Source organism: Procambarus clarkii, chromosome 68, assembly GCF_040958095.1.
Source record: "Procambarus clarkii isolate CNS0578487 chromosome 68, FALCON_Pclarkii_2.0, whole genome shotgun sequence".
NCBI lineage: Eukaryota > Metazoa > Arthropoda > Malacostraca > Decapoda > Cambaridae > Procambarus > Procambarus clarkii.
In genome coordinates this window covers 3,988,851-4,000,856 of record NC_091217.1, presented here as the reverse complement: position 1 = coordinate 4,000,856, position 12,006 = coordinate 3,988,851, and the positions used below count along the sequence as shown (strand labels likewise).

Below are 12,006 nucleotides of genomic sequence, written 5' to 3'. Positions count from 1 at the left end.
GGCATTTCGTGTAATAGGCACTATTGTGGACTATAATTTAACTTCGTGGAGTATAGCGAATACATCCATTGTATCCAGGACGAGCAGTTGCAAGTCATGTAGGCTGATCTGTGAGACACCGATGGATTTAAGTGTGTCAGATCCATCGTCTGACAGTTCTTGAGGTTATCTTGAGGTTATCTTGAGATGATTTCGGGGCTTTAGTGTCCCCGCGGCCCGGTCCTTGACCAGGCCTCCACCCCCAGGAAGCAGCCCGTGACAGCTGACTAACACCCAGGTACCTATTTTACTGCTAGGTAACAGGGGCATAGGATGAAAGAAACTTTGCCCATTGTTTCTCGCCGGCGCCTAGGATCGAACCCAGGACCACAGGATCACAAGTCCAGTGTGCTGTCCGTTCGGCCGACCTGCTCCTCATGGAAAAGTTTCCACAATCACAGTTCAGCTCTCACCTTAAAAGTTCATAAACCTCTCACGTTGCCACTGTTTGTGGGGTTACTCATGCCCGTGCCACCTCTTGTGGTGGCTGAATTTTCATCAACCAATCGTTTCCACCGCCTTGCGTGTCCTGTATCATGTGCCAGAGCAAGTAGCATTACTGACGGCAGCACCTGAGACATTATTCTTACACAAAAAATCTTCACTTTACATTTCCATACTCGCGAAAGTTTCTCTGGACAATATCCATTACTCTTTTTAAATCCAAATCTGGACCTCTTCCCTCCTCCTGCTGATCCTGCTCCTCCCTCCTCCTGCTGCCCTTCCTCCCTGCTCCTGCTGCCCCCCCTCCTGCCCCTGCTCTCCCTCCTCCTCTCTCCTCCTGCTCCTCATGGAAAAGTTTCCACAATCACAGTCTGTTTCCTGCCGAGTCCAAAATAAAACCCACTGCAGCATTTCTCACAGTGAAGAAAAGAGGAAAAGCTTTATTATTTTTTTTTTACTTAGGCTTATGACAAATAAATGAAAGTCGCTGGAGAAGGCAGAGAGCTACAAAGAAGGTAAGCATCACTTGGGCGCATCACAGTGCCGGGCTCACGCCGTCCTCAAAAGCCCAGCGACGGTGTAGAGAAAATGAATACTTCTTTGGGGCCCCTCACACTTTTCCCTCTCACGATTCTGGGGGTTCTGACTGGTTTATTATATATATATATATATATATATATATATATATATATATATATATATATATATATATATATATATATATATATATATATATATATATGCAACAGTAATCACAAAAGCACTGATCCAAGTATGCAGAATAACCACATGTGAAAAATAGAGAATGCTTAACGCGTTTTCGGCTAATTCGCCTTCATCAAAGCAAAGTAGAATGAAGATCAATGATCAGATAATTAAAGAATGATCATCTTCATTCTACTTTGCTTTGATGAAGGCGAATTAACCGAAAACGCGTTAAGCATTCTCTATTTTTCACATGTGGTTTATATATATATATATATATATATATATATAACGTTAACTGGAGTGTGTAAACCGCTATTTCTTTCTTTCGAAGACTGTTACATCTAAGAAAGTCCAGATTGTCTTTTACTCTCCATTTCATAAGGGAAATCTAAGCAAGGAGAACGTGTTTCCATTCATTTACCTGCATTAGACGTCAGGTTTAAGTTCCATGTCAACTTGAACTTTCTCATCTATTGTACCTATATATAAAGTAATAAATAGTGTACTAATGGGGGTAAACCATCTATTAATACATGAAACCATTAGGTCTCGGGAAGGGTGATTTATTTTTTTTGAAGGGGGGGGGGGAGAGATGCCGCTTCGACAGATGAGTACAAATTGGGTTTCAGTGAATTTTGTCCACTAGATATAGTGATATAGATGACTTACTGTAAATATGTATTTGCTATGTGTGTGGATGACTCTATTTGCTATAGATATAGCAAATAGAGTCATCCACTGGAACGTAGATGAAGGTAAACTCAACAGTAAGCAGTGATTCCCTACCAGATCACTGTGAATCCCCACAATACATCGAACAGGTTTCTCTGGCGAGTTAAGACTGGATTCATATGAGACGAATATGGACTTAACAGAGTTCGAGGGAGTTTATTTATTGTAGGGTACAAAGGAATCTGGTATGGGGGGTCATTAATGGGTATCAACACTGAAACAAAGGAATCTGGTATGGGGGGTCATTAATGGGTATCAACACTGAAACAAAAGAATCTGGTATGGGGGGTCATTAATGGGTATCAACACTGAAACAAAATCCATAAAAATCTGTACTAAGACCCATATTGTTCCAAATGTCCATATTGAGGAAATAAGTTCATTCGAATTCATTCTGATCATGATCACACCAGAGGAAGACTCCTGAAGTACATTGTTTAATTAACAAGCTAATGAGTTGGTCTAAGAAATGGCTACTGGACATTAACTTAGAGAAATGCAAGGTTATGGGAACACCAATAGGAGTAAGAAAACCTCACATTATTGATGGGAGGAATTTCCGGTATTTTATCCTTAGTAATAAGAAAGATTTCCATATCATACAACGTGAGTTTCGATTTATCTCTAAATGGCTCAATTTTACTACAGTCTAAGATACAGTGTTCGAGTGTGTGAGTTCCTGTCTTTGTCCACACACTTTACACTTTACTTCATCTAGATCCCCATACAAGCCGAACTGCCAAAGATACTTGTAGCCAAGTCTTATTCGAGCTGTGACAACATCTGTTAGTCTAATTGCTTTGTTAATTGCCCCATACACATGTTTTACTTCACACATTTCATTGTAATGAACAATGGACCTGCTAGTTCCAGTTTGCACTGTTCTACTTTCTTCAAATCCATCCAGGAGTTCTCGTCTAATGACACTTTTAAGGGACCTATTTGATAACTCAAGATTCCGTTCAATACTGTCTTTATTTACTGCAGCCTTAGCAAGGGCGTCAACTTTATCACGTTCCTGCAGGCCAATGTGAGAAGGAATCCAAAACATGTTTATATATATACTCCCTTGTTAAGTGTGCTTGTATATCTATGTCTGGCTTCGGAGACAAGCACGTTATTACTTGATTACAGACGTACATCTTCCTGGGTGCTATGCAGCTCTTGCCAGACCTGCTCTCTTGTTTAATACGTTGTTACGAAATCGACCAATCCGCTAAAAATTAGACGTATTAGTCAACATTTAATCACCTTATAATTCAAGTTTTTTCTAAGCATCGCCCACGATAGGTTAGGCGAGCTGCATGGGTTTGCACGTTTCTGGTTAGGTTAAACAGTCGTATTTTGAACATAGAGTTGCAACTCGGGCGAACCTATGTTCCTCAGGGAAGCCAGCGTGCAGGCGATCGGACGATCCACACGAACCCAGGAACGATCTCAAGAATTCCATGAAGGTGGACTTCTATAGAGAACCAAATATTCGCAGAACGAACTCGTTCGCACCCCCGTGTGTTGTGCGAACCGGTTCAAGGAAAGAATGAGTGCGCGGTGCACGCTATTTCCATTTAAATACACACACACACACATATATAAATATGTAAATTTCTGTTTTAGCAGCCACGTGTGTACTATCACATATCAGAAAGTTTAAATACGTCGAAAGAGAGGTTGTACGAGGGGTTTACCGTCAATGTAGCCTACCAAATAACCTACATGTAAACCATACACAAATAAAAAAACAAAACACTGCTTTAAAACAAATCATCAATCCTTAAAAATATCCCCAATAAAGAACCAGGAGTCATCACATGAAACGAACAGCTTTATTAACACTTCTGATTCTTCCTCGCGAACGGCTCTCAAGCTTCAGAAGCTTGAGAGCTCTATGCCCCAATAAAGAGCATAGAGCCAGCACATAACCCCCAGTAAAAGGCTCCGCATGAAGCCCTCCCACATAACCCCCTCCCCACACCCCTTCCACCCCCCCCCCCACCATTGCGCTTCAAGAGCTCTCAGACACAACCCCTGCAAAGAGCATATTCCTCGAGCACACCCGAGGCTGAGTTCGAGCGATCTTCAAAGCCCATGAAAGGACTTGAGAAAATTAATTGCTCTCTTTGAGTTAATACAGAGCGTCTTCCTTGTCGGTGTGTGTATGTGTGTGTGTGTGTGTGTGTATATATATATATATATATATATATATATATATATATATATATATATATATATAATATAATAGTTATACCTAATTACTCGCTTGGAAGGAATGTTGTTGTAGCTGTACCGAACGCCTGTAGTGTATTACAAAGTCTACAGGAAGAAATACAGTTGAAATGTATATGATGAGGCCTTGTGTATTACAAGGACTAACTGAAGAAATGGGGTAACTATTGTTCTTTAAGACACCAGGAATGCATTATACATGAACAAATACAGTTTCTGCATTGGGTTTATAGTATTCATATTACAGGCTTACATGAAGAAATGCTGTAGCTGAAACGGACTCCTACAGTGAATCATGCTGATTACCTCATGATGGCTACCTCATGGGGACCACCTCATGCTGACCCCACATGATGACCCCGCATGCTGACCCCCACATGCTGACCCCACACATAGTGCCAGCATGCAAGCGGGGGGTCTTAGCTCCAAAATTCCGTCCAATAGTGTCTTGGCTTCTGGCACCCTGTTACTCCCTCTGGCACTCTGTGACTACCTTAGGCACCTTCTATAGATCCTCTAACATTTCGATGGTGTTCCACACCCTGATGGCTTGGTGCTGCAGTCTGATGTTTAGTGGCTGTATGTTCAGGAGTTCCTGGAACTCCTGGATTGTCTGATCATATGGTGGACGGTGTTTTGCTGCTCTCCTTAGCGCCTTATTTTGCACTGCTTGTTAGTTTTACATGTTAGTTTTCCTTAAGATGTGTAGTGGTACTACATATAGGGATAATAGGGTCCGGGTTTCTTTTTTGCAAATGTGTATTATCTGGAACTTTTGTTTATTTGTGCTTATTTTCCTTTGCTTCTGAAAGTTGTTTATGATTTCAGATTACCACCAGTCCTGCCCCACCGCAGCCCTCACCTACCACCAGTCCTGCCCCACCACAGCCCTCACCTACCACCAGTCCTGCCCCACCACAGCCCTCACCTACCACCAGCCCTGCCCCACCGCAGCCCTCACCTACCACCAGTCCTGCCCCACCACAGCCCTCACCTACCACCAGTCCTGCCCCACCACAGCCCTCACCTACCACCAGTCCTGCCCCACCACAGCCCTCACCTACCACCAGCCCTGCCCCACCACAGCCCTCACCTACCACCAGCCCTGCCCCACCGCAGCCCTCACCTACCACCAGCCCTGCCCCACCACAGCCCTCACCTACCACCAGTCCTGCCCCACCGCAGCCCTCACCTACCACCAACCCTGCCCCACCACAGCCCTCACCTACCACCAGCCCTGCCCCACCACAGCCCTCACCTACCACCAGCCCTGCCCCACCACAGCCTTCACCTACCACCAGTCCTGCCCCACCACAGCCCTCACCTACCACCAGCCCTGCCCCACCGCAGCCCTCACCTACCACCAGTCCTGCCCCACCACAGCCCTCACCTACCACCAACCCTGCCCCACCACAGCCCTCCCCTACCACCAGCCCTGCCCCACCACAGCCCTCATCTACCACCAGCCCTGCCCCACCACAGCCCTCCCCTACCACCAACCCTGCCCCACCACAGCCCTCACCTACCACCAGCCCTGCCCCACCACAGCCCTCATCTACCACCAGCCCTGCTCCACCACAGCCCTCACCTACCACCAGCCCTGCCCCACCACAGCCCTCACCTACCACCAACCCTGCCCCACCACAGCCCTCACCTACCACCAGCCCTGCCCCACCACAGCCCTCACCACCAGCCCTACCTTTACCCAACATGTAAATGGCAGTAATCAAACGCTCAGGTCAAACGTTCTAAGAAGCCACTGATCAAGAGGCTTCTCGCTAGAGCGGCCGCTGCCTCCTGACAAGTTGTACAAGAACTTCCCCGAAGCTGTGAAGATTCTCCTCCGTCTGCCTCAAGTTCCGGGAAGCTGTCTCTCTCTCTCTCCTCGCTTCTCTGGCTGGCTACTTGGTGTTCTGAGTAGTGATGCTGGGAAGGTGTAGAATTTGACAGAGAGAGAGAGAGAGAGAGAGAGAGAGAGAGAGAGAGAGAGAGAGAGAGAGAGAGAGAGAGAGAGAGAGAGAGAGGGAAGCAAATTAAATTCAAATTTCCACGGTTATTGAAATGTCAAAGCATATTTGACATTTTACTATTAATTTCCAGACTAATATCATGTGAGGAGAGTAGCTTGCAGGTCCCTCTGCATCTCTGGTGAAGCTAGGAACCCTAGCCAACCATCCATATCCATCCATATCCATCCATATCCATCCATATCCATCCATATCCATCCATATCCATCCAACCCAACTTGTGTTGCGTGTGTTCGATTTGGAACCATCCAGGCTGAACTGGCGTGCTTGACTGGGCACACACACTCACCAGTCTGAACATATACACCAGGCTGGGCATTCATAAGACAAAAAAAAAAAAAATCCACTACGGGCTCACCATAGCCCGTGCTACTTGGAATATTTTGTTCCCAGGTAGCGAATCTTAAACAGCAACAACAACAACAATTATAAGACAAGGCATATACCTGGCGTGTCTTACGGCAAAAAAACATTGAAGTGTAAAAAAAAAAAAAAATCCATCAGGGAATCCGATACCATTTTGTTTTAAGTGTTGTTTATACAGGGTCAACGACCATCTTGGTTGAGCGTCCCCCCGGGGGGGGGGGGGGTGTCGAGGGGGAGGGAGGGGGGGATGGGGGGGGGGAGGAGATGTTTACATGTTGGTCAATTGCCTCAATCATTCCTTCCCTGCTTCCATTTCTGTCCTTTACTCCTCCTTTCTGTATTCTTTACTCCTTCCACAATCCTTCCTCTTTGTACGTCTCTCTTATTCCTTTTTTCTACCTCTGGTTTTCTCCTCTCACGCTCTTTTCCCCTCACTCTCCTCTCACTCTCACTCTCCCCTCACTCTCCTCTCCCCTCACTCTCCTCTCCCCCTCACTCTCCTCTCCCCTCACTCTCCTCCCCTCACTCTCCTCCCCCTCTCCTCTCCCCTCACTCTCCTCTCCCCTCACTCTCCTCTCCCCTCACTCTCCTCCCCCCTCACTCTCCTCCCCCCTCACTCTCCTCTCCCCTCACTCTCCTCTCCCCTCATTCTCCTCTCCCCTCACTCTCCTCTCCTCTCACTCTCCTCTCCCCTCACTCTCCTCTCCCCTCACTCTCCTCCCCCTCACTCTTCTCTCCCCTCACTCTTCTCTCCCCTCACTCTTCTCTCCCCTCACTCTCCTCCCCTCACTCTCCTCCCCTCACTCTCCTCCCCCTCACTCTCCTCTCCCCTCTCACTCTCCTCTCCCCTCACTCTCCTCCCCTCACTCTCCTCTCCCCTCACTCTCCTCCCCTCACTCTCCTCCCCCCTCACTCTCCCCCCTCACTCTCCTCTCCCCTCACTCTCCTCCCCTCACTCTTCTCCCCCTCACTCTCCTCCCCTCACTCTCCTCCCCCTCACTCTCCTCTCCCCTCACTCTCCTCCCCCTCCCCCTCACTCTCCTCCCCTCACTCTTCTCCCCCTCACTCTCCTCCCCTCACTTTCCTCCCCTCACTCTCCTCTCCCTCACTCTCCTCCCCCCCTCGCTCTCCTCTCCCCTCACTCCCCCCCCTCACTCACCTCTCCCCTCACTCTCCTCCCCTCGCTCTCCTCTCCCTCACTCTCCTCTCCCCTCACTCTCCTCCCCTCACTCTCCTCCCCTCACTCTCCTCTCCCCTCACTCTCCTCCCCTCACTCTCCTCTCCCTCACTCTCCTCTCCCCTCACTCTCCTCCCCTCACTCTCCTCTCCCCTCACTCTCACCATGACCGGATTTTGCAGATTAAATGAAATAGAAAATAATAGTTTTACTGATGCTGGCAAGCAAATTGGCTCAGGTGGCCAGGGTGTGGTAGGAGAAGAGAGAAGAGCAGTTAAATTAGGGAATAAGAGGTCGAGAAAGAGGAAAAGGAGAAGAACAAGCTAAAGATGAAGGGGAAGATTAAGCTAAAGAATGAGGAGAAAAAGCAGCAGAGGGAAGAAAATGAGGTTAAAAGGGAGAGAGTGAACAAAGATCACAATTTCCTCTTCATAGCATGAAGTCTGTTAATTAAAGCCCCCCTCACCCCCCCCCAAAAGCCCCCCCTCACCACCCCCCCCCAAAAAAAAAATGTTAAAGGGTAAAGAAACGCTAAACAGAGAGAAGAAAAGGGAACTCTGAAACAGGACGGTAAGAAGAGAAAAAAAGGGTAAAGTTATCTGTATGATGAAAGGTTTCTGAAAAGGAATAGGTAAAGAGAATACACATAATGTGCTGGAATTCGTCAACATTAGGAGTAGAGAAGAGAGAGAGAGAGAGAGAGAGAGAGAGAGAGAGAGAGAGAGAGAGAGAGAGAGAGAGAGAGAGAGAGAGAGAGAGAGAGAGAGGAATTAGAAAATAAGGGAGAGGGAGGAATTAGAAAATAAGGAAGAGGGCTGGAGTAAAAGGCAGGAAACAAAGGGAATGGAAAAGGAATTAAGGGACAAGAACGAAAGATGAGAGGAGGCAGAGAAGCAACAATAGGAAAAAGGGCGTAGACATAAGAATAATAGGAAAAACAGATATGAAAGAGAGGAATAGAAAAAGAGAACAGAGAAGGTGAGGGAAAAGAGGGGGAACCAAAATGGAAAAGGAGAGAGTAAGCGAAGAGAAATAAGAACGGGAAAGGGAGCTTGAAATCGGACGAAAATGGGACAAATGGTGGAATTAGTAAGGACGAAAATAGTAGATGGAGAGAATCGGAATAAGAAATAGGAATAGACAATTGAAAGAGACGGGTAAAGGAATGGAGGCAGATGAACAGGGAAAAGAAGCTGGGAAGAGACAAAATGGAAGAGAAGGAAGAGGAGTGAAAAGGACAGGAGGGAAGAGGAAGGGGGGGACCGTGGAGATCAATGATTTTCCAGAGTGGAGGGTTAGTGGACTCCCCCTCCCTCCTCTCTCCTCCCCTCCCATCATCCCTCCCCTCTCATCATCCCTCCCCTCCCAGGGGCTGAGATCTGTAGATTGTGTACGTATGTGGGAGTGCGTGGGAGTGTATGTGGGTGAGGGAGTGTGTTGGTCAGGTGTGGGAGTGTGTGGATGGGGGAGTGTGTTCGTCAGGTGTGGGAGTGTGTGGGTGAGGGAGTGTGTTGGTCAGGTGTGGGAGTGTGTGGGTGAGGGAGTGGGTTGGTCAGGTGTGGGAGTGTGTGGGTGAGTTAGTGTGTTTGTCAGGTGTGGGAGTGTGTGGGTGACTAGGGGAGTGGCTGTGGGAGTGTGGGTGGCTGTGGGAGTGGGTGTGGGAGTGTGTGGGTGGCTGTGGGAGGCTGTGGGAGTGTCTGTGTGGGTATGGGAGAGTATGGATGGGTGATGCCCAGGATGCTGAAGGATTCCATGCCCATTTAGTTGAAGGATTCCTTCTATTGGTTCGTGAAGGCTTCCTTCTTTAGGTACGTGTAGGAACGTCCTGTATGGCACAATATCGAAGGTTTTCTGCATGTCCTGGAAGATGCAGTGAACCCTTCATTCTACTTCCTGCCTCATCACGGAAATTTTGTTATAGAAGTTTAGGAGATCCGATAGGCAAGATTTTCCTTCTCAGAACCCATGTTGTTGTTTTGTTATTAAATTTGTGGTGATGGAGAGTATGTGATGGTGAAGGTATGTGGGTATGATAGTATGTGTGGGAGTATGTGTGTGTTTGGGGGGGGGGGTGCGGTATGCATATGGGTGAGTGTGTATTCACCTAGTTGTGCTTGCGGGGGTTGAGCTCTGCTCTTTCGGGCCGCCTTTCAACTGTCAATCAACTGTTTCTAACTACTTTTTTTCACACCACACACACACACACACACCCCAGGAAGCAGCCCGTGACAGCTGACTAACTCCCAGGTACCTATTTACTGCTAGGTAACAGTAATAGGGTGAAAGAAACTCTGCCCATTGTTTCTCGCCGGCGCCCGGGATCGAACCCAAGACCACAGGATCACGTGCCCCAGCGTGCTGTCCGCTCGGCCACCGGCCCCCAGTGTGTGTGTGTAGAAGAATATGTGGTTATCTTGAGGTTATCTTGAGATGATTTCGGGGCTTTAGTGCCCCCGCGGCCCGGTCCTCGACCAGGCCTCCACCCCCAGGAAGCAGCCCGTGACAGCTGACTAACTCCCAGGTACCTATTTACTGCTAGGTAACAGGGGCATTCAGGGTGAAAGAAACTTTGCCCATTTGTTTCTGCCTCGTGCGGGAATCGAACCCGCGCCACAGAATTACGAGTCCTGCGCGCTATCCACCAGGCTACGAGGCCCCTCAGATTGTGAGCAAGTAAGATTGTGGGAGTAAGATTGTGGGAGTAAGATTGTGGGAGTAAGATTGTGGGAGTAAGATTGTGGGAGTAAGATTGTGGGAGTAAGATTGTGGGAGTAAGATTGTGGGAGTAAGATTGTGGGAGAAAGATTGTGGGAGTAAGATTGTGGGAGTAAGATTGTGTGTATTTGGGAAAATATGCATGGGAGTGTGACTGTAAAGGTTTAACATAACTTTCCCAGAAAATTTCTGACCATCCTTTTCTAACTTTTCTAAACAAATTTTAAATAAATACAATAACACTGATAATTGTATTCGATGCCTCTCCCTCGAGCGGAGTCGCTTTGTTAATTCTATTATCGTTTGACTCATTTGCACCTCTATCTATCAACTATCTATCATATCTATCTATCGACTCCCACACCCCTTCCTTGTTCTATCTTTTTGGTCATACCCCATTCTCTCGGTAGTGATTCTGTTCCTTTCTCTAATAGTCTTACTTTTCTCGGTCTTTTTCTTTTACGTGGGAATGAAGTAATCACTCGAGCACTCTCACGCCTCCCCACGCACTCTACCGCGGCTGAGTGTGTGAGACGTGAGTGCGCGCAAGAGTGTTATTTTTCCGTTCAACAACATGTATATATAAGGTCAATATTAGTCCTTATTTGTAATCATCACTAAATATGCTCTCATTATCAATGTTAAGTGATTGCTATATGCTTGTGTCACTACCGACTGTGTATCACTATATACTCGGACACACACACACACACACACACACACAAGACAGAAGAGTAAGGGGGGACATGATCACAACCTACAAAATCCTCAGGGGAATCGACCGGGTAAACAAGGACGAACTTTTCAACACTGGTGGGACGCGAACAAGGGGACACAGGTGGAAGCTGAGTACCCAAATGAGCCACAGAGACGTTAGAAAGAACTTTTTCAGTGTCAGAGTAGTTAGCAAATGGAATGCATTAGGAAGTGATGTGGTGGAGGCTGACTTCATTCACAGTTTCAAATGTAGATATGATAGAGCCCAATAGGCTCAGGAATCTGTACACCAGTTGATTGACGGTTGAGAGGCGGGACCAAAGAGCCAGAGCTCAACCCCCGCAAGCACAATTAGGTGAGTACAATTAGGTGAGTACACACACACACACACACACACACACACACACACACACACACACACACACACACACACACACACACACACACACACACACATTAAGAATAACGTCTGCGATATATGCGAGGCTGGCTAACATCAGAACAGCCTTCAGGAACCTATGTAAGGAATCATTCAGAATCTCCACATATGTAAGACCAATCCTGGAGTATGCGGCCCCAGCATGGAGCCCGTACCTTGTCAAGCACAAGACGAAGCTGGAAAAAGTTCTAAGGTATGCCACTAGACTAGTCCCAGAACTAAGAGATATGAGTTACGAGGAAAGGCTGCGGGAAATGCACCTTACGACACTGGAAGACAGAAGAGTAAGAGGAGACATGATCACAACCTACAAAATCCTCAAGGGAATCGACCGGGTAGACAAGGATAAACTGTTCAACACTGGTAGGAAGCGAACAAGGGGACACAGGTGGAAATTGAGTACCCACATGAGCCACAGA

At 47.2% G+C, this 12,006-nt stretch overlaps 1 protein-coding gene across 1 annotated transcript in view; it reads left to right on the top strand.

Moving 5' to 3' along the window:
- Positions 1 to 1,940: 1,940 nt before the first annotated feature.
- Positions 1,941 to 12,006, top strand: part of LOC138355612 (pinin-like) — a 52,084-nt gene continuing 42,018 nt past the window's right edge. Inside the window, exons 1-2 of the mRNA XM_069310926.1 lie at positions 1,941 to 1,946; positions 4,975 to 5,550. Coding sequence (XP_069167027.1) covers positions 1,941 to 1,946; positions 4,975 to 5,550 — 582 coding nt within the window. The remainder of the gene's footprint in view (positions 1,947 to 4,974; positions 5,551 to 12,006) is intronic.